The 23,733-nt window shown below is 41.6% G+C and overlaps 1 protein-coding gene across 3 annotated transcripts in view; it reads left to right on the plus strand.

The window, feature by feature from the left end:
• kiz (kizuna centrosomal protein) overlaps positions 1-18,657 on the plus strand; it is a 46,403-nt gene extending 27,746 nt beyond the window's left edge. For 2 of the 3 annotated variants that reach the window (XM_064331449.1, XM_064331439.1), the window contains exons 10-14: positions 895-957; positions 2,701-2,796; positions 3,312-3,402; positions 16,028-16,074; positions 17,594-18,657. In XM_064331449.1, coding sequence (XP_064187519.1) covers positions 895-957; positions 2,701-2,796; positions 3,312-3,402; positions 16,028-16,074; positions 17,594-17,697 — 401 coding nt within the window. In that variant the 3' untranslated portion in view covers positions 17,698-18,657. The remainder of the gene's footprint in view (positions 1-894; positions 958-2,700; positions 2,797-3,311; positions 3,403-16,027; positions 16,075-17,593) is intronic. The other variant, XM_064331458.1, reaches the window with a different exon arrangement.
• The last annotated feature ends 5,076 nt before the right edge of the window (positions 18,658-23,733 follow it).

Genomic DNA, 23,733 nt, shown 5'->3' on the forward strand with positions numbered 1-23,733 from the left:
TTGGAGCACTGGTAGATGAGACGAAGTATCATATTCCATGCCACAGATATATCTGTTTGTAGTTTCTTACACACAAATGTATCTTCACATTTGAACATCCACCTGATAAACTAGGTGCAAGGTGTGGTTTCAGACTCACATGAGAGCCAGTTTTGTTACCCCAAACTTAACCTCTCCTGTACTTGAAAATCCTATACTAGAAATGAGTACATTATCTATACATCACTCCAAAAAAGAAAATATTCATGTTGAATTCTTTAAGAGTACATTTCAACATTAATATTAGCTTTCAGGCTGATGTTTGTAAACTTTCTGGCTGACATATCTCACACTTCATAATGATATGTCTTTGTGTAAAACAACAAAAGCAAAAAAAAAAAAAACATTAATCTGTGTATAAGATCGAGGAACAGGCACAACTCATGGGCTGTAGCTTCCTGAGCGCATCCCCTTATCGGCTTTATCTATCGTGTGACCATTGCCATTCCCTGGGTGGGCCGCTCTCTCTCTAGGAACATTGAGTGGGCTAGCGCTAAGTTGCGGCCAAGAAAACTATCCATTTGTTAGTTTTCTTGCAGGTCACTTTGCTGCACAAGTAAAGAACACCACTGCACGAAATCATGAAAGGGAGAAGGAACGGGCATTGAAGTATAGTTCAGAAAACGTCTGGTGTTGCGTTATAGCCTCATTCTCTGCCCTGGCGAAATCCACTTAAAACGAATGCTGTTTCTGTGGCGTTTGCGTGCATACACACGTACACGCACGCGCACACACACACACACACACACACACACACACACGTATAGTACGAGACGGGACACAAAAGAAGCATACAAAGTCCCAACCTTCCCCTAGTCTTCTCTGAGCTCTTCTCTGGGGCCTTCTTTCTTACAGGACAACAAAGTGGTGAAGAGGACAGCCGGGAAGAAAGCTTTGTGGAAAGTATTCCTATTAGAGGTAAAAAGGCAGCGAGCGGCCTGCCGTTCCGGAGTTCTTGTGCTCCGCTCGTTTTCCTCCCACAGCACCGGATAATGGGGTCTTTTAAATGGATTGCTGTGGAAGGATGATCAAGGTGAATCTGGGGTCAGACTCCCACCTGAAGAGCTGCTCAGTCCCTCTAATTATCTTGGTAGAAAAACGGCACTTTTTTTTTTTTTCTTCTTTCTCTCCCTTATCCTTCTTCCTCCCTACAACCGGGCCCGGAGCGGAACCGAATTGATAATCCCCCCCCCCCCCCCCCTCCCCACGGCATAATGCACCGGGTTTAATTGTCGGGACAGCGAGTGCAGTAAAAGATCTGTCATTGGTTCTCATTATCTTCTAAACAATGCTGCGGCGGAGGAGACTTGAAAGAACCCGGCGCGATGCCTCCCCTGAAAAGGCCTTGGGTACCGCGTCCCCCCCCACACCCCCCACTCCCCCCCCGGCCCCCGCCAGAACCTTAGAAATGTAAAATCATCTATTATTACACTTGGCAATCTGATCTCATACTGAGCTTTTTAAGTAAAGGCATCCAAAGGTGGAGAAGAACAAAAAAAACAAACAAAAAAACGAATACTCTAGCTACAAATTGCAACTAATCAAAAGCAGCAGCAAAAAGAAAAAAGAGAGGGGTAAAAGAACTGTCTTATGGAACATCTGTAGGTCTGTATGTATAACTGAGCAAAGGATTGATTTCTGTAAGTGCGCTGCGAGCAGTGATGTTGGTCTACAGTACAGATTAAACGCGTTTTCGTTAAAGTAAATAACTTTTAAAAATGCATTTAAACGTCGATTCGTTTTACGCATAAAAACCCTGGCACTTTCCCCAAAACCCACTACGCTGTCGGCCCGGGGCTAAATTACTCACGGGGCACTCTCTGACCGAGCAGTTACGACGGCCATTTGCTTGATTGTGTTTAGTTATTGCCTCGTGACATTCATTTGCGGATCGAGCGATGTTTTCCGCGCTCGCCGCGAACCGAAGTGCGGTGCCAAAAGCCGAGTCCAAAACTCGGCCAGCGGTCAACGTGCTTCAGCTCGCGGCTCTCGCTCCGACAAATCGGAAGCCAGAGCTTTGGGGGGGGGGGGGGGGGACGCCAGTTTGTTCCGTTTGTTTTGCTTTAGCTTGGTGATTTTTTTGTTTTTTCTAATTTTTTTTTGGTGTTTGAAAGCAAGCGCTGGAAACGGAGTGTGGTGTGATAGCATGCAAGGGCATTCACAGCTAAGTGACTTTACGACTTTTACTCTACGTTACGAATCTTTCGCGGCCCCTCTTTATTCCTGACAAAAGACGCGCAGAGCGCCCTACTAGAGTGGACAGACGGCCTTTGTGAATGGTTGCAGAAAAAAAAATAGCCGGTCAGACCTTTTTTTCAAATCCTGGCTCTGCAGTGGCTTCTGAAGTAGAAATGAGAAGAGCAGCAAATCCAGACGGGAGCCATCGCATCCAGACACTGGTTTGTAGCATTGCATGGGGAACGGTTGCTTTTTATGGAAACCGATGCAGTAATGTGTGCGCTGCTTAAACTAACAGCCTGGCAGCCTTTCAGTGTGTTTTTTTTTCCACCTACCCCGTTCATCAAAAAGTCTCAGAGACCCGCGTATTGTCGCGCGTTGCCTCGTCAAACAGAGAGGCGCCCGAAAGTTGGAAACCGAGGCCCCCCGCGCAAATATTTGACTTTGGCATTTTGTGTGTTTTTTTTTTTTTTCGAAAAACAGAGACAAAAGCGTATCAGCTGCTCAAACAGTCGGCCACGCAGCCCCGACCGCAGAGCCCTCCGGAGGACGAGGACGAGCTCGACGCGTTTCCGTCAGGTACTGAGACGCGGGAGGGGGGCCCCCCGCGTTGCAGCGGGGCCCGACTGCGGGGGTGGGCGTGGGGCAGAGATGGGGGAGGAGTCGTTACATTTAACAGTCTAATAAAAGAAAATGCGCAACTTAAAAAGGACTCCTAAAAAAGGCTTTTTATGAAAAGTCCAACACGAATAGATAGGTCTTGCCCTAGGCTTGTCAAGGAGTGAAGCTGGCGTCATATTTCATTTTTTATATTTATTTTTTTATCATTTTTTTGTCGCATTGAAAAATCTGCAGTGCAGATGCAATTAACAGTGCAGTAAATATATATATTTTTTAAACTAAGCCAGGAATTAGATGTTTTATCAGGGTTTCTGAGCCATGTTACTCTTAATCTTTATTGTACTTTTGTACTTTTTAAATGGTGTGTGTGTATATATATATATATATATATATATATATATATATAATATATATATATATATACACTCACATACCTATCAATGTTTTTTTTATTTATTTTTTTGCCCTGAAAGGAGTGACACATGACCATCATATGGAGAATTCTGGGAAAGACGATAGGACAAGAACAAGTTCGTCTTCATTCAGTGAGCGCCTTCTTGTTGGGTAAGGAAAAAAAACTTGTCTTGATTGTCTGCCACCGAAATGCGCTTTTGGTTCAGTTTTGAGCTTAAAGCAGAATTGCATCGCACGTCCCGAAATGAAGCCCTGAGTTTGAGAGGCTGTCCAACTGTGCGGCTAAGCCGAGGAAGCTAGTCTAGCACAAAACTCTCGAGACAGCTGATGATGTCAAATGCCAGAGGTTTTCTACATCCCCCCGACCAGGTATCTACAGCTGCAGATGGACGAGTTTGAATATAACTGGGAAATTAGATTGAACCCTATAGACCCTGGATTATTTCCACATATGATTTTAAAAAATCTACATTACCCTACATGGCGTTTCAAATCAAACGCAGGCCTGACAGGTTAATTACTAAATTCGTAAATAAAATCCTTGGCCGACACACGACGAGACTTAATCTTTCCACCTACGTAATTGGCTCTCAAGGCTGAGGGCGGATCCGATTACGTCGCAATTGGTGCGGAATTTTGGTGACGCGGGGATCCAGTGCGCCGATTCAAGATGGACGTGGTCACGTGGAGAAAAACATTCAGGCCACCTGAGCATACCGGCAGCCTGAGTATACTGTGGATTTAAATATCACCAGTGCTTAGAGCCTTGTGCTTAAACACTTAAAAACCCTTATCCTCTGTCTGCATTTAATGAAATGCATTTAGTTTCTTTTGAAGGCATTTTGAGGTCAATATATTTTCGACGGCCTGAGTACTTCCGCCCCGTCTTTGACCCCGTAGTTTAACGTCTGGTGTTTGAAAAGGCGAACCGCTCAGGGAGTAAATGTTTTGTTAACGGTTCCTGCTGGCGGATAGCCGCTTTCAGACCGTTTTGTTCCGAGCCTGCTGAACCGCAGACGGTGTTTTGACAGATGAAGAAAAGCAGTGGCAGCCTAACCCAAACATGGTTTTTTTTTTTTTTGGGAGGTGAAATTATGCTGGAACTGCCGAAAGGATGGAGGAGACTTTTCTCAGCTTCTGTTGCCACTGATATCAGAGCTGGCTATTAGCAAAAGAAACATGCAGGCTGGGAACACAGTGTCACTGATGAGCTTAAATAAATTAGCGAGGCTATTTCACTACTTAACTTCTATCTTCCATTTTTAGATGCAAGGACATGAGGACTGATGTGATGCAAATAAGGGCTTTTACAAGTGTGCGTGTGTCTGTGTGTTTGAATTTAAAATACGCGAAGGTCAACACAACTTCGTCACCGTTTTTCAAACGTTGTGGCCTCAGCATTTCACAATTAAACGAAAAATTAAAAAAAAAGGGGAAATGTTAAAGTGATCTAACACAGCAGCAATTCACTGAGCAGGCTGTCACAGGGGAATCCATTTGCAAAGGTAATAGGTAGGCAAACCTCGCTGAGAATAATCTCCTTTGATTTCCTAGTGATTACCAGGCCCCACGCTGGCACAAGGGCGCGTGGCCTGATTCTTCTTCTCCTCCTAGCCCCTTCGCTCACTGAGGCAAGGGCACGGTGCGCGCGCGCTCGTGAAAAACACGGGTTCCCGACGCTACCTGCTGAACCAACACTCTTGTCTAACACGACCGCGATCCGTGTCATTTTTATATGCGGTGATATAGTGGCCAGCGGGGGGGTGGGAAGAAAATGTTTTGTGTTTATTGCTAGAGAGGTGCTAGAATTTATTTTTGTAGACGCAGCAAAAAAATTGTGTTGATCATCATGTAGATAAGGAGGGAGTTCAAGGAGGTGCTGATCATAAAAACGTTGCGTATATTTGTTTTATTTATACGCGGCGTACATCATCCTAAAAAGGATAATTAGGAAAGACGAATGTAGCAACGCTCCGGAGGAAAAAGTAGCGGTTACCTCTCGGGACCCGGCGCTGAATTTCGGCAGGGGAGCGGCGGGGAGCGCCACGCCCGGCTAGCGTAATCCCGTCCCCGTCCCCGCCCTCCTGGCGCAGAATTTTTTTTTTTGGAGCCTCCGTCGTTGGAAGCGCTCCACTTCGCCGCGCGGCCGCTCCCCCCCGCGCTTTTTGTCGCGTCCGCGAGTGGCGCGGAGAAGCCCCGCACTTGAGCCCGCGAGCGTTAGCGCGCCGCGGCCCCGGCGCCGCTTGGCTTCTGTTTTAATTATTTGCCTTATTTTTGTCAGCGAGCTGATGAGTGACATCAAAAGGGGAGCCTCTGCCCGGGCCCAAATATACAGGAAAAAAAAAAGAAAAATGGCCGCCTCTGTTGTCTTACAGACAATAATTATGATGGGCCAGTTAAGCCCGGACTACAGCTGAGGGGATTGTAGTTTAAAGCAGGAGGCTTTGGTGCAAAAAATGCATTTATAGCTCTTTGTGTGGCACCTCATTATGTGTGGGTCCCGATTCATTAAGTAATTGGTTTGCAGTTGTTTACATGAGTATTAAGGCTTTCTATTCAGAAGGCCTTTGAGAGATACATTGTGCAAATGTTGCATGTTATGAATGCAGAATGAGAGGCGGGGGGCCAGCTCTATTGGCCAAACAGTGCACTCGGCTGAAAGGCGAGAGAAAAGCACTGGGCGCTGCTTTGCATAGCAATGACTCCCGTCTTAATAAGCTCTACAGATTAAATACATGCAGTCTTTACAAGATGCAAAGAGATACTCTTAACACATTTATATGTGCTCATTTCACTATTATGGCATTGGAGAGAATCGAGGTCTTTCATATTCAGCTTTCTCTCTCCTCTCTCTCTCTCTCTCTCTCTGTCTCCGTCTCCCTCCCTCCCTCTCTCTCTCTCTCTCTGTCCTCCCAGCACAGATACTTTATAGAATGTGCTGTTTATTGTATTATAAATCACGGGGGGATGCGGACAGATCGGCAACAGTTTATTAAGGATTCATTCATTATAAATCTTTGGCCGCCATTGTGCGCGGCAAAGCAAAATCATTTTGTGGTTGAGTGGTGATGAAAGGCATGACGCGGGAAGGAGCGAGCCTTAATAAGCAGCTGTACTCCATGTAAAGACCACTTGTTCCCCATTGTGTGGAGGTGCATGCCACTGCTTCCTCTTGTCCAAGAATCATTGTCCTGTTTTTTTTTTTTTTTTTTTTTTTTTTTTACTGTAGGCATTCTCAGACTGTCTCTCTTCATCTTTTTTTTTTATTTTATTTTTTTTTTTTTTAACTACCCCTTTCATTTTTTTTCGGCTACTGCAGTTTCACTTTAGCTCTGCTTTAAAAAAAAAAAAAAGTGGCGTTGTAAACGGACGCTTTTTTTATCGATGATCAGTTTGCGGCGTTGCGTGTTCACGCGTACGTTTCCCCCGGAACCTGCTCGGCGAAAAAAAATAAAAAATAAATAAACAGGACGAGCTGAGCCTCTGGTGACGTCCTCTTCAAGAAATGGGATGTCTTCAGGCAATTGCCCTCCAATCACTTGTAGACAAAGTGTCATAATCAGAAGTTGGACCTCTGCGTTGAAGTGGTGTGTGTGTGTGTGCTTGCGAGCACGTGTGTATGCTTGTGCCTGTGTGTACGTATGTGTGTTGTGTGTGTGTGTGTGTGCACACGCATGTGTATGCATGTGTGTGTGTTCATGTGTGTGGTGTGGTGTGTGTGTGTGTGTGTCTGTGTGCTCGCGTGTATGCGTGTGTGTGTGCCTGTGTGTGTGTGTGTGTGGGCGGGTGCAGAGAGCGATGTGTGTGGCATTTTGAGGTAGGTAGCAGTGAGAGCCAGCAACCAGAGGAGGTCACTCTCTTTCTTTGTACTCTCCTCTCTTTGCAGTTCCCTCCATTAATTTCCACTGTAAAAAAAAACATACAAATATGTACATAAAAAACAAAAAAAAAATTGCATCCTTGTGTCTCTGTTCATATACATCAAACAATTGAATTCATGGTAATTATTCCATGATATTTAATTTAATCCAAAAAAAACTTTAAAAAGTGCTGAGCATAATGAAAGGCACTTTGTGTTTTTTTGTGGTTTTGTATAAAAAAGGGAAATGACAAATACACCCAGTTCCCAATCCTCAGTGCTGTTGAAGATTCCGTTTAAACCCCTCAGAACATATTTGTTATTGTTCCCCTCGTTATAAATTGCATATAATTCTTCTTCATTTGAGCTGATGAAGGGTTTTGATTAACACCAGGAAAATGGCTTGTGCCTCTCAAAGGTTCTTCGTATACATTCAACGAGAGCTACTTTGCGTGGAATATATTATGCAGAAAAAAAAAAAACTACCGGATTATGTGAATCAGTCATTAGGCATACTTTTGTTTCAGTAGTGAAGCCGAAAATTCACATTAGCAGGATTTGAGTTTTCAAATCTGTATCCTACCCTTGAATGAACGCTTGCTCCGATCAATGTCTTGTTCGCAAAAGCCGGTCTTTTTTGAATAAATTAGAACAAATTTGTAATGGCTGTCCCCGGCTCATCCAGAGCTCAGCAGAAGCTATAAGGCAGGCTCCTGGGGAAGATGCACGGCTTCGGCAGCGAATCGGCGCCTTATTTAAACAGAGTCGTGTGTACTCTTTGCAACCAGCAGAGGGCACTCACAGGTCGGAAAGCGGGATACCGGAGCGTGGCCATAAAAAGGAAGAGGGAAAAAAAGAGAAAAGCAGCGCCTCCGTTGCCAGAGCTCGCCTTTTTGATTACTTTGTGCGAATCAGTCCTGCGATCCGGCGTCGTTTAAATGTCTAAACAGTCCAAAACAATTTTGCGGTGGGTCACGGCGAGAACGGGAGTAGGAGTTTGATGGGAGTGACGGGGTGGCCCCTTTTTGCCTTCCACACAAGCATGGCGCTGGAGTGCCCGTGCTATTAGCATTGGTGCGTGGGCGTGAGAGGCTTAAAAAAGCCAAGGTAAATAAAGGCGCCATTTTCTACCTGGCCGCGCTAATTGTGCGTGAAGTGTTAGGCAAGTATTGTTTTAATAGATCTCAACCTTTCCAGCTTCTTAACTCCCATTCTTTTCGCATTTAACTGAATCACTATCTTGACATTGATCAAAGTCATACCTTATAATCATTTAGCATAAGGTGCAGTATTACAATATGTCTGCATTTAACATGTACAGTGTTTCAGACCCATGAGTCCCTATTAATTTTTCTCTGTGTATATGCCTATATGTTTGTGTGCATGTACATAAACACGCACACATGCGTGTATGTATGATTGCGAGCTTGTTTCAGTCCATAGTCATTATATGATAATATACACAGCAGCCTGCTTGTAAGCGTATTGTACGCTGTAATAACATTTTTGAGGTAATGGAACTCCATAGGACGGAATCATCCATATTCAGATGCTGTTTAAATGCTTCTTTTCAGCTCAGTCAAAGCATGGCCTATTCATAGAATGCCCCATGTATTAATGCCACGGAAATATATATATATCTTTTTCCCTTTCAGCAGAACACGAGCTAATAAAAGGAATTATAGTTGTCAATTAAGGGATTGAATAGCCCGCACAATATCTTGCTTCTTCACATTGAAGGTAGACATGATGACAAGAGGCAAGTCCCTGGTCTTCAGCATGGCGACTTTAAAAAGGTTTTCTTCTGCTGCCTAATTGGATGTCAGGTGTTAAAATTTACCAAATTAAAGTCATCGAGGTTCTGAGCATTCCACGGCCCTGCACTCTTAAAACTTCTCAAATACGGGGACAAAATCATGCAAATATGTGTGCATATTAGATATGTTACAAAAGTAATGTTCCTATGCGATTTCTGCCAAATATAATGGTGTGAGCTTACTGGTTCATTTAGTTTTGAAAGTTCAGTTTGGCAGTGGTTCATTTCTCGTCATACGTTTAGCTCGTCAAACGTATACAAGGTCCAAATAAAATACGGTAACTTCATGGTCCAGTTGTATAGTCTTTGCTGCCATGTGGCCAGTACATTGAGCGTAAGTTAAGATGCAGCATTTTGTTTTTGTTAGCGTGTAAGAAATTTGAATTCTTGAAAATTTTTTGCAAAGTTTCTTCAGTCTCTTCAGTGTTGCAACCTCTGTACTGTATCTGTATTACACAAGCATGGTTCACTGAGGTTCTGTTTCTAAAGCATGGCAATAATTTATCATTTTCTTTGCACCAATTTGCTCATTTTATGCTTTTGTACGTAGTCCACTTCTGATATACCGCTTGTCAGATGTTATTCTTACAAGCAGGTATTACTATATTGCCTTAAGTAGGTGATAACTAAAGGTAAAACTGTTGTCTAAAATAAAATGACCAGCAATCCTCTTTCTTTTTCCAAAGACACATATCCACTCATGATAGATTCTGGATGAAATGTCACCATTTTGGTTTTGGTTTTTGCCTCCAGAGGGCAGATACGTTTTACACGCTCGCTCGCTGTCTGAAATTTTGCATTTGAAAAGATATTTTGATTTTGGAATCTATTATTTTTATTTTTATTATTGTTAAAGAATTCTGTCTGCGTGACTTCACACACCACCACTGAAATACAGACGTGTGCTCAACAAGTACTTCCATTAACAACTGTTTACATTAAGTACTTTATTGAAGTGAGTGGTGTGTCTCAAAAAAAATCATAAATTTTCCTCTGAAATAACGATAAAAAAAAAAAAACCGTCAAACACGCGCGTGGGGACGTGGTTGATGGGCACAAAAAAGAAAAGAACCAGCCTTGTTAAAGGTGCAATTTGCATCATATTACAGATCACATTTTCCTCTGTGTATTAGATTTCTAGAGAAAAAAAAAAAAACAGTCACCGTCGCAGTCTTACATATTCAGATCATTGCCTCAATTAAGTCAAACTCGGCACAAGATGAACTGGCATAAATGTTTATGGAAATGGAGTATTAGATTGAAAGGGTCAATGCCATCTACAGCTTTCTATGGTAATAGCACAGTCTTGAAATCAGCCACGTCTGAGTCTGAAGTGGATACAGCTGATAGATCATTCGCATGAGGTGAAAGTTATATAGAAGAATAGCCCAATTTGCTGTTGGAAACATGTATTTATTATTGTTATTATTACAGTGGTTAAAAAAGTAAAATTGTTGTAAATGTGCATCTTTAACGGCAGAGGGAAAGCAAATTGCCAAAGCTTTTGCCATTTTTTTTTTTTCTTTTAAATGTAGTGTTGTGCATTCTCATGTAACCAACTGTTAAATTCATATGCCCACACATTTCGATGTTTTCGAAACCCTTCAGCTGTCGGCAGGCTGCCGCACAGAGGCATAAGATCTGTGTGAGTGGAAGAATTGCAGACACTCTTCAAAATAATTTCTTTCAAAGTACAGAATAGCAGCGGTGGTAATTGTAAACAGCGGAAGGCATCGCTCTGAATTTGCTCAAACCTCGGCGGAGTCGGGATCATTTCCGAAGTGAATATCGTCCTAGCCGCTGCATGAAACAGGAGGGACCAGTACCCCGAAGAGGCGGGACTTCACACCGGTGGTCTCGTATCCACTGCATGGAAGCTGCAAGGCCTTGCTTGGGTCAGGGCTGCTAACTCAGAGTCCGTTCACAGTCAACACGATCCATTTAAACAATGACCTCGTAGGAATGTGGGAGTTATTCGCTTTCAGAATGTGCAAATATGCAGGCCGCAGTAGCTGTCTCCTGAGTCTATTGACGTAAGAAGAATCCACACTCACTGAAAATGAATTGTACAGTTGAACCAGGAACAGTTCTCTATGGAGCATTGTCATTTTCAGTTATTATTGTTTTGAAAATGATGGATGTTGCCTGTTGTCAGAGATATTTTACTGTCTTCAAAAAGTTGAAGTTGCGTGCAGTTTCCAAAATAATTGAAGAAAAGCATATTTTTAGACCGGTGAGCAAATAAGTTGGTGTTCAGATGGGATTTGTTTCGTGGTATGCCACTTTTGTATTGTATGTCTTTCATGATGCCTGGAACCTTAGAAATGACGGATATCGGCTAATTGCCAGAATGAATAGGCAGTATAGCACTGCTTGGTTTCTGAACTGCGATGGACTTTAGAGAAAGGTGTCAGGATGTTTTCAAACATGGCTGTTCATCTGAATGGTCCCCCTGTAGGAAATGCACAGGCGATGATGTGAGTTTACCTCAGAATGACGGTCAAGGTCAACCATAGTTCCATCTGTAAAAACTGACTTTTGGTGGGCAGTCCAAGGTAATTCCTCCTCTAGGGAGGTGCAGGCACTATGTTGAATACCTCAAGTCAAATGTTTCATGACCTAGAATCCCTTCAGGATATGATATCTAGGAAGATGACTTGAGGCGATGATTTAGGATGATGATGCAAATTAGGATCGCTTTTCAAATTGTGGTATAATCACTTTCTATGTTATGATTTTTATTATTATTGGTATTCAGACCCAGTCGAACTCACAGATATAGAGGTTATTACTATGAACTTTAAGCAATTGGTAGCTAATAGAGGATAATATAGATGCTAAATGAGTGAAGGGGAGCCTTGTAGCTCTAAGAACTACATTTGAGAAAATAGGAAATTAATCCATGCAGAACAGGGGAAAAATTTAAACGATGATTAAAGAAACCCTCTATTACCAATAGAGGATAATATAGATGCTAAATGAGTGAAGGGGAGCCTTGTAGCTTTAAGAACTACATTTGAGAAAATAGGAAATTAATCCATGCAGAACAGGGGAAAAAGAAAAAATTTAAACCATGATTAAGGACACCATCTATTGTTCTTTTTACAAAGTCTAGATCAGTGGTAACCAACCCTGTTCCTCTGATACCATCCTGTTTAAAGTTTTAATTTAAACCTTAATTTGACACACTTTACTGTACTAATAATCTCTAGCTGTTGAATGAGGTTTGCTTTGTCAGGGCTTGGGCGAAAACCTACAGGACCGGTAGATCTCCTGGAACAAAGTTGGTTACCATCAGTCTAGATGGATCCGGAGAACCAAAGGCAATGCCGAAAAGGGCTCTAGGCCCATCATCTTCGTCCTCAACAGGAACACGGAAAAGGGAAAGAATGCTGGGCTTCCGACTGCTACTGTGCTTCCTTACAAACATAGCTGGCTCTCAAACCAAGATCACAAGGACATTATGGGAGAGAATGGTCTTTTAAAAATGAGGCTTTGTTGCATTACTTTGTATTCCTAAAAATTAGGCCGAGGTTAGATTCTAGGAGGAAGGCCACGTGAATCTAGACACTTGCTTGTCTTGCATTCTGTCCAATACTGTAGGGGGCGGGGGTGGGGGGTGGGGGGGGAGGTCTGGTTTCCCAGCAGTGAAATTCAGTAGGCAGGTAAAATCATTAGGAATGTGCGAGCCAATAGGTTGAACCTGAGACAAAAATTCACAACGAGGACAACTTCAGGCCCTCTCTACGACGGCATGACCATCGGTAGGGAAGGCCAAGTGCCGTGTGAGACGTGAAGCCAGTTATTTGTTTTAGGCAAGCACGAATCAGTACTTGAGACTTGATTTGGGATTTCGAGGCTCAGACTAATCGCCGTCACTGTGATGACTGCACTGGCGGGTTAGAGCCTACCGTCCGCATCTAGAAAACAAAAACATATTGTACTCTGGTCACTGTGATCTTCTTTGCCATGGGGTGGTATTTATAGTGACTACCACCTATTCATAATTCATAGTATTGTAAAGCACATTCGATGCCATTGCTGTCTGTCAGGTGGTTCCGCCCCCTCAAAACTGTAGTGCTGGTGAATGGATAGATTTTTTGTGCATTCATTATTGTATGCAAGCTTTTTTTTCCAATTAGTAGTTTGGGTTACAAATATTAATACCTATTCTTTAAGTCCTGTTTGTATGAAAATATTTAAATTGAGTGAAACTGCCTACCATGAAGGATCCTGGACAGCAACGGCTAATCCGTTTCAGTGCCTACTTCTCTTATTTAATTAGCTCAATTGTATCTTGAACTGACATTTGTATAATCACCAGCTACAGCCACAGATTGCAATTGTAGCCTACAGGTTTTTCTATGAAGTACATATATAGAGCTGTCAATAAATCAAAACTAAGGTAATTGGTTGGAACACATAGCAGCACCCAGATCGGCCTGTAGGACTGGATTTGTGCACCCCAGCTGTACAGCTACAGGTTGAAATAATTATAGTCATTCAACTTTGTATGTTCATTTTGCACATGGATGGCAACAGCACCAAATAGATAAACTTTATGACTATTAAAAATTCCAAAATGTGAATAAAAGCTCTGATGAAGAGCAAAACGCAAGTAAAAGGGCTAGATTACAATATTTACTCTTTGTAATTGACTTGGAAGCACATCTTAGACCTCAAATACCATTATAGAGTCATGATCATCTTGTATTAACAGACATACACAGCCAACAACAAACGTGTAATTTGGGTTTGAGTATGGGTGATGGTGGAGGGGGGGAGGGGGGGTCACACACCATGTCGTAGAGAACCGAACACATACAAAGACGTATCGATTCCCTTAAAAAGAAAAAAGCCTGGCACCGATCTCCTGAATAGAATATCCATAGCAACAGATGAGTCCATGGACACAAAAGGCTTGCATGTTCTCCACATGCTGTTTTACCAGGGCCAGCAAAGAGATTATCCTCAGACTTGTATCTACAGCCCGCTTCGCTCAAAATGAAAATATACTACAGCACTCTTGTGGGTTACGTGCCAAGTCTCACAAATGCGTTTAATAGCCAAGCGTGTTGTACTCTGCAAACATTGGATTAAAACCTTGAAGGAAAAATGTCACTGTTGAAAAATATATATTGCTAAGTTCTACGTACCGCTGCAGCGTTGACCTTGCGGCATCCTGCCTGCGTATAGTTTTATTAAAGCAACTTGAGCATTTGACCCACAGCAGGTTTGTGGCTAGAATGCAGGTACTCTCTTGCTATACACTTGCCTGAGGATTGAAGGTTGACAGCTTGATCTTAGAGGGTAATTTGGCTCTTTTAAAAAGAGCAGTGGCGGTTTTTAAAATATGTTGTCATTTTAAGCTCAAATTCTGTTCAGTTTACCCACAAATAGGAAAAATGTATCACTGTTCGTTAAAGATCTTTAAAGGGAAGAAGACTATTATCCAATGGAAAGGGAAACATTATTTAAACAACCAGCTTCAATCCAGTAATTTTTGTTCTTGTCTCCAAATTTGGAACGTCCAGTCTTATTTGTATGGCCATTCTGTCACCAGTGTCCTCATCTGTTCAGGAGGGTACAGGCAGGCATACGTTCCCCTCAGAAATGTGTGCTGCCGCCGCCAACGCTTGTCCACCAGGGTGGGTTTCAATAGTTCTCTACGGTGTGCAATAGCTACGGCCCAGTGTTTTCAGCGACCCGGTCTAGTATCCTCTAATTTTGCTGAAATTTGTTATGTGCCTATGCCAGGTCTAGTTGGACACTTATCAGGACAATTTACATTGATAAAGCAGTAATTATTTTACTAAAGCAGGGAGTTTGGTTCAATCCCAACAAATTATCATATTAACTGGATGGAATAGACAGTGGACGAAGCAGCATTTGATAGCATGGCCTTGAACAAATGTCTGCAGTCATATTCACCTGGTGCATTGTGCAAGAATGGATATTGGTTGGCTATGGATTTTTTTTTTGTCTGCAAAAAAACTCCTCACTTGGTTTCTTGGGTTTAAATTGGTTGCCGAAGGCCAAAACAAAAACCAGCAGACCTTGCGGCTCTCCAGGACCAGGAATTACGATCACTGGTTTAATCGGTGAAATTATCTACTGCACACATTGGTACCTTTTTGTTTATGTTGTCATAGCATCGTAGCATTTGCATGTTTGTTGGTATGAGCCATAGAATTGGCATTATTTATGATTTATCATGTGCTTCAAGTGCCTTTTCAATTTTAAAAATTTGGAACTTCACTTTTTTTTTTAAATAACTTTTTTTTTCTTCTTACGAACAGGAAGGGGATAGGCCAGTTCTTGTTTGTGGATTACATCAGTACACAGGAAGCACATAAGGCAATGCAAAATGAGGTCAAAGCTTAGATAATCATGGGGATGAGGGCAGGTTCTAGACAGATGTGGGTGTGTGTACGTGTGTGTGTGTCTACACTTGCACACATCGCATTCATGTGTGCACAAATTGGAAGTTCTTATATTTATTTCGATTTTTTTCTCTCTTTCCTCTCCACCCCCTCCCCTCCGACGGCGAAACCTCTTTATTATAGTGCATTCACGTAAGAAAGAACAGTCCATATGGATAAAAGATAAAGCGCAGGATGATGGGGACACATTGTGGCGGACTGAAAGGGCCCTGTGATGATGTAAATTGAAGAGGAGGTCGGTAAAAAAAGTGGAGCAGTCTATTGCATATGCATCGAGGCAGATCAAAGCCTTCTCCGGGGTCACGCATTTACATAGTGATTTCACTGATGCTATGGGAACCCGGTAACCCCTTCCTTAGATCACTTACCGGTGAAAAGGGGCTTGTGGAAGTCCTTCACTTGCATTAGAAGGAGAAGTCAAGCAAGCTAGCTTTGGTGTTCCGTCCCCTGCAAAATGGACTCAACTGGCCAAATCTCTTGCGTCCCCCCGAGGACCGGTCACGTCTTCCTTCTTATTCCTAACTAGCATTTCAGCGTTTTGGTTCGAGTGTAGAGAACTGGAGTCACGAGGAAGGCTTGCTTGCTTGCTTGTTTGAAGTGAGTGTTTTTTTCTTGGGTGCCTTTTTCTGAAGTGCTGTGTTTATTTTTTCTTTAAAGGGCTGGAAAGGTGGCAAAGAGTGCAGTCCCTGCTGTGCAGTCAAAAGGTGAGATGGTTACAGATCCCATGATGATACTTATTGTTGCACGCGTTATTATTATTATTATTATTATTATAATAACAATAATAATAATAATAATAATAATAATAATAATATTGTGTTGTTGTTCTCATTATTATTATTATTATTATTGAGCTATAATTATAGAGTTATGTCATAATTGACAATGAACAGAGGTGTTGTGATGCAAAAACGACCTACTTTTTGTGGTCCCAGGCAAACAGCTAGTGTGGTTAGAGACCGCAAGGACCATGTGGGTGTTGGGTGTTGCACGGTTCCTATATGTACAAGGCCACAAGCACAGGCATTGAGCTAACACCTTGCAGGGAAGGACTGGTATTGAATTGTGGGGGGCGGGGGGTGGGGGGTGGGGGGGGGTAGACATAAGGTGAAGACGTGGCCATCGGATGGTCAGTCGACTGTGCTTTCACACTGACGTTAAGGGCTTAAAATGTGTCAGAGTGCCTACTGTGTTTCAAAGACATGCGCACTGAGCAATGGTGTGTCCTTTTCAGTCATTTTTATTGTTGGTCCGCTGACCTTCATCAGTTCATGCAGCACACTCAGTGCAGTACTGAATATGGTGACTTTATTTAATATTGTTAATTTGTCCAATCACTCTCGGTCCTCTAAATGGGGGGGGGCTGTGTATAAAAGGGCTGTAATTCCAACACAGTTCACCCGATAAGGATTTACAGTTAATAGCCGCAAATTAAAGCTGACAGCCTGCACTGTAACCTCATATTCACTGTTTAATTTCAAATCCAATGTTTTGTAGTACAGAGGCAAAACAGAAATGTTACTGTCCAAATGCTTACCGATGGCACTGTAGCTGTTCACATTATTATTATTATCATTATTATCATTACTCAACACTGCATTTTTGTTTTGTGCTTAATTTTTTTTTGAGAAGCTACATGTTATTGAAAACCAGACCACGGTGTTAAAAACAGATAACAGCAGTGACATTGCATATTTTATAAGGAGGCCTTTGAGTCTTCTTACCCGTACTACTATATTTCTGTGCCCCTTCTACCATCTGCCATACAGTGAAGCAGGAGGAATGCCTTTGTAGTTTTGCTATCCAGCTTTGTTGTCCTCTGTCGATGTGTGAGGGCATCGACTATCACCCCTGATGGTGTTCAGTTCATGTACTGCTGGAGGAGCCCAACTGCGGGCGTCCAGGTGGTCCAGGGAAGTCCCCCTTCTGGGATTAGGCCCAGAAAAACCTGCCTACTGAAACTCGGCCTTTCTGAGAAACACAGCCAACTGCGATTTTACTCCCGGCCAGAGTAGGCGCTATGTATGAATCCAGACTATGAGGGAACAGTGGTCATTCAGTCAGTCACGGTCACACGTCGTCCAAGAGGCTTCCGTTATTGTTATTATTACTTGGAGTAATACTATTGTATAATAAGTAATACTATTATTGCTTATTACTTATTAGCTTGCAGGTCTTCTCCGAGTTTCACGTTTGACCTTCGTTTGATGCGTTTGCTTTCAGCTTTTTGGGGGGAATCGGACGACAGCAACTCGGAGATCGAAGCGGCCCTGCGCCCCCAGGCTCACGGCACGGCTGTTGACGACTTCGATTATTTCGACGATTAATTAAATGATCCACATAGAAGACTGGAGTGCTACCAACATTGAAATGTACATAATTAAAGCATGTGTCATTACAACCACAAAATTGTCTGTATGTGGTGCCCTTTGTAAAAGCATTGTTTGTTTTGTTTTTTTTTTCTCTATGTACAAGATAATCTTTCTGCACTGGTAGACACCCCTACCCCCCATTATATATTTTCAGAAAAATAAAATCAAATAGCTCTTATTGTAGGGAAAAAAATATCTGAAGAGTTTTCTAACATGCTGTTGTTAACCCTGCTTGAATCTCTTTATTTGAACAATGCTCAGAACTCTTCAAAACAGGTTGAAATAGTTTAAACTTAATTTTTAAAGAGATTTGTTTGCATTGTGGCGAATATTATACATTTTAAAATCTGCACACATTTCAGAAATGCTTTGCATTCAGAATGCGGCAATATAATGAAGAGAGTCAACCCCCCTGTGAAATTATTTAGAACAATGGATATCCCGGCTATTACCAAGCCACCTTTGAACTCCGTGAAGTGGCTTCATTTATCAGAATAAAATGCGTGGTTTTATTAACTAACTAAACCTGCGGAGATGGAAATCAGTGCCAGCGATTGGTCAGAAGAACTGATTTTCAGATGCGCGGTATCCATGTGAAATTAAACAACCGCTCGGTTCACACGGACAGAGTGCCTTTTTTCCTGAGCGCTCATAAATTATGCATTCTACTTAAAATAATTGCTTGTACACCACTTCTGCGCAGATCCCCCCATTACAGTATGTTTAAAAACAGACGTGGAACCAAACCGAACGCTTCTTCCATGCTGACACGAAGAGCTTCACTCTCCTATTCCTGTTCATTTGTGTCTTTACACTGGCCCGAGAAATGTTTTTCTTTCTTAAATCTTCTTTCTTACCTTGGTTGTAAGTTCTCAAAACTGTGTGCGTTGATTCATTAAATTCTTAGTTTCATTATGAAGTGTACTGAAGTCCATATGCTGTCTATGTATAACCTCTTGATTAATGCCAGAAAGCTGTTTAATCCCACTAATGTTTGGTGTTCACTCTCTGCACACAGGCTAGGCCCCCAGGCTCCCACACCTCGTTCATTTTGAAGCGTACCTAAATTAGCTCGCCAACCTATAGTTTTCTTAAGCTTTCTTCCCTGTTATTTTTTTATCATTTGCAATGGCATGTTATCATCTAATATTGCTAAAGCGCTAGTATTCAGCACATCCCCATGAATCCATTAGTCAGCTTTTAGGTGACTTCATGTGCCTGAACCCTCTAAAGTAGGACTCCACACTCATTACCCGTAATGGCTACGGTCTACCTTGACCTAACACGGAAAGTGAATGCGTCTGAATAATTTGGAGTTTGCTAAAAAGCTCCCTCACATAATATCTATGTTAAGGAGCGTGTCAACAGACACTTGTATGCTGCAGATCGCTGTGAGAGCGGAGTTATATTTCACTAATATGTAACAACACAATAAACATTTTTTAAGAGAACTTTTTTCTCATTCACCGGGCTATAGCTCAGCTTTTCATGACATCCAGCAAATCATTAAATCCGCAGTTAAGAATGCGGTTCCAATTGCCTGCCGTTTTCTCTGTAGACAAAAATTTCTCAGGTACTTTGCTCAAAAATATCAGAGCGCAAGCCTGGTTAATTGATGCTGCAATTCTACAAGTCATAGCCGCGACACTGTCGTTGTACCCTTGAGCAAGGTACTTAACCTGCATTGCTTCTGTATATATCCAGCTGTATAATTGGATACAATGTGAATGCTAAGTAAAAAAAAAAAGTTGTGTAAGTTGCTCTGGATAAGAGCGTCTGCTAATTGCCTGTAATGTAATGCACAAATCAGGAAATGAAATTAATCAAAGAATAAGATCAGTGTCTCTGAAAAGGAGCGGGCAAATGTGGGGTTATTCAGTGTAAACAACCACGCAATAATTGATACAGTTATCCGGTGATGCTACCTTCTGCAACAGTAAAGAACTTCAGTCGATGTTTCATGGATTTATCGATTCTTCACTCACCTGAAGTTACATGACATTGGATCAACCTTTTTTGTAAATCTGCAAAAAAATACTTTTGCCCATTATAACAGTTATTGGTGTGCAAGCGTTCTATTGACAGAAAATGTGTTTGCCACTACTCTGAATGAATTAAAGCAGGTCACACCATATGCAGTGGCATCCTTTGTTCATACAAACTTTTTTAGAATGCTGAATGGTTAATGGATATATTCTCAGAATCTGAGCTGCTATTCACAGTGATTGGCCATTATTTATGATGGTGAAAGCAGGCGCGTTTAACTTCTCATATGGATGTGAAACGAGGCAGCTTTCATGAATGTGATCTTGAGGTCAGAGTCGGTGCCATCCAATAGAAATTGTGGGAGCATACAGACAGCTCTGGAGGTGCCACAATGCCGGACAACTGGCCACCATATACTCTGTGTAGTTTGTAGCAAGGCAGCCAGTCGTGTATCATTAGGAGTGACTAAGATGGGTGCCCAAAACTGGTCCCAGGAAAGTTTTTTTTTTTAACTTTATGGTAAGCAACTAATTTATACCATAGAAACAGAGTGGGGTGATCTGTGTAATCAGCAGCTTTAATTGATTAATTCATTGAAAAGCTAATGTTATTAATGAATATCAAAATGGTGGATTTTTGGAATACCTGCACTGCTGAATGTAATCGGCTTCCGAGATTAGGCAAGAAAAGTTTTCTAATACTGTGACTTTGTATCAATGCCTCTGATCTACAGTTGGGGTGGCACTCAGCCACTATTCGGTGCATATTTCTGCATAAGGGCGTTTGCCATTGGCTTAAGCCAATGCATTTTAGCGAACGGCTCACACCCACAGCACGCTTGTATCCCCAAGCCGAGCGTCTGACCACAGTTTAAGTGACAGTACACTTTCTTGGGTTTGCTGGTATTGCATTTGATGATATTTGCATGTTCGATTTAAAAAAAATAAAATAAAATAAATAAAAAAATCTATTAAAACCTACGGAGCATGCAACCACAAAAGGAAAGAAGTACCGGCACAATCTGAAAACTGATGTTTTGATTATAATTGTGAGTAAATGCAATTGCATGAGTCTGTTCATATGTTCAACCCCTGGGAACATAACATTTGCTGGAAAATCACATTTTTGGACGAGCTTGAAATAATTTTTTTTTGCTTTAGACAATATGTCACAAATCCCCCATGCCAGCCCTTCAATTTAAAGCCTTTTAACTTGGCTAAGTTTCAATGATTCAAAATTTTATTTATTTTAGTGGATTTTTTGTGTCAAAATTATATGGATTATATATAAAATTATATATAAGTTCTGTGAACTTTTTTTTTATTCACACCTAGTATTGCAGGCTTTCACTGTAGCCACAAAGTAAAGGTAAAGGTATGTTGGGCCGGGTTCTGAATCAGTTTAATTCTTAGTTTGGCTCATAGTGGTCATTGTTAAAGTAGAGGGAGTTTGCATTAGTGCTTTGGAGCACTTTGTACTAGGCGTGCATAAGCAAAGCATAATTCTCTGTGTTTGTGGAAACTTGGGATGCACGTCACACACTTGGAATATTTGTGATGTGTGTGTCTGTGTCTGTGTGTGTGTACTTATGCCTCTAGCAACACATTTCCTGTGCAAAGGACCCATTGCATAGCAGTACTCAAGCAATAGCCTTTTCAAACGCAACACAATTTCAGTGGGAAGCAAAACTCCAGGCTGTTCAGTGGGTTCCGCTGAGCTAAATGTCATAATAACAACAGGGACGGTGTGTACCTGTTCACAGATGTAGACAACGGCCTTTGCTACTTTATGATGTGACTGAGATGCATTAGATATCCTTAAGACTAATCTGATACAGTCTGTCAAAGAGAGAATTGTGATGATAAAGGTTTCCTCTTGAAGGAACGAAATCACAAATCCAGTCCCCTCCTTATCTTTTGAAGTATCTCACGACTCTAAATGTTCTCCCCAATCAGGTCCGCAATCAGATTAGAATGAAATTACATCAGATGACACAAATATTTTCTTATCAGACAAGAATGCACAGGTGTTAGCTGTCTTTGAATTCAGAGTTGATTGAAGTAGATCTTTGCTTTAAAGCAAATGGTCTACCAGCAAATACTTTAACAAATGTAAAAAAAAAAAAAACAAATTAAAAAAAACATGCACTATAGTATCTGCACAAATCAAAAGGTGTTCAAATTCGAATGATAATATCTCCATTATCCAATTATTCAAGTTTCTGAGGCTTTATTATAAAAACAGTGAATGAATAAGATTCCACATAATTTTGTCGTAAATTTGTTTTCTTTGATCTTAAAATATAATTTTGAATTTAAACCACGGGATTGTTTAGCAAGCCACAAGGTCTGAAAGAAATGCCCGCACATTACCTAGTTTTCTGTTCTGTGTTTGAAGTAACTTAACTGCTAGTTTGTATTTTTATTTAAAAAATAAATAAAATTATTCTTCAGACATTTCCAAACATAGCAGAGTTTGGAGATGCAACTGAGCATGTGCGCAAAGCTACAGAATGAGTCACATTGGAAAATCACAAAGACCATTTGAATTTAGCTCACTGGGTATATATAATACCAATAAAAGTGGTAGATCTCCAGGAACAGGGTTGGTTACCCCTGCCTTATGGGATCTGGGATCATGTCTCTTGACTATTGTAGGTCACTAACTGTGATTGGCTTATTGAAATCCCATTGTCTGCCAAGTTACAAATCTGATTGAATCATGTGGGTGGTGCTACAACACCTCCAGTGAGTCTTGCCTTTTCAAAGTCTAGAAAGGCACTGTCAGTGCACCTCATTACAATGCTCTGAGGAAGACATTTGTCGAAACGTGTCAAAATTGTAATTATTGCTCTGCACAATAAATAACAATAAAGTTGCGGGCCACTTTTTTGTCTTTTATGAATATATCCAGGGACTGGCACCGCAACCCACTAACTGAGGAAGGGCTACTAGTGGTGGCAGCAGTTCCTTTTACACTTTGGAATATACTATTTATATATATGTAGTTTTTGTCTTTTGCTGCTCTAACAACCACCACTCTTCTGGTTAGACTTTATACTAGATGTTGGATCATTGTTGCAGGGATTTGCTTCCATTCAGCCCAAAGAACATTAGTGAGGTCAGGCATTGATTGGGCGATTGGGCCTGGCTCGCAGTTGGCTTTCCAATTGATCCCAAAGGTGTTGGATGGGGTTGAGGTCAGGACTCTGTGTAGGCCAGTCAAGTTCTTTCACACCATTCTTGACAAAACAATTTTTGTATGGACCTTGCTGTGTGCTCGGGGGCACTGTCATGCTGAAACAGGTTGGGGAAGCACATAATCACCCAGAATGTGATTGTATGGTATAGAATTTAGATTTCCCTTCATTGGAACTAGAGGGCCTAGCCCAAACCATGAAAAACAGCCCCAGATCAAGATATTTTCAGATAATTGTGGTCATATGGTGTTTTACTGCGCATGTGTACAGCTTACCTATGTGTGTTTGTGCGTTTGTGTGTGCGTACATGTGCAATGTTACTATAAAAACTGCTTTGGGGTTACTGCATCACCTTTCTGTATTACCTTAATACTCTTAACACTTCTAATGTGTGCTCTTTCTTCTGTTGTTGTTTCTTGGAGCCATTTGCATCTGTAAAATGTATTCAAAACACTTATCTTCTTGGTAACAGTAACAACTTTGTGTGACCATCAGTAATTTGGAATAAATACATACTGTGTATACAAACCCCCCCCCCAAAAAAAAGTAAAAAGGTTTTCTTAGCATTATTTATTATCATGCATGAATATTGCCCTTTTTCTATTGCATTTAGTTTGACAATGAATGGTGTTCTCATCCGGTGGTGCTGTCAATCAAGTGATTCTTCTTGTAGAGGGCTGTGTGCTGCTGTGAGTTCTGTTGTCTGCGTTGTATGCATGGCTCACCTCTTGCCATTTAGCCACCCACACAGACATGCATACTTTCTGTGTCCTTGGCCTTAGGCCGCTGTGTCTCTTGTGTTGCGC

Source organism: Anguilla rostrata, chromosome 1, assembly GCF_018555375.3.
Source record: "Anguilla rostrata isolate EN2019 chromosome 1, ASM1855537v3, whole genome shotgun sequence".
NCBI lineage: Eukaryota > Metazoa > Chordata > Actinopteri > Anguilliformes > Anguillidae > Anguilla > Anguilla rostrata.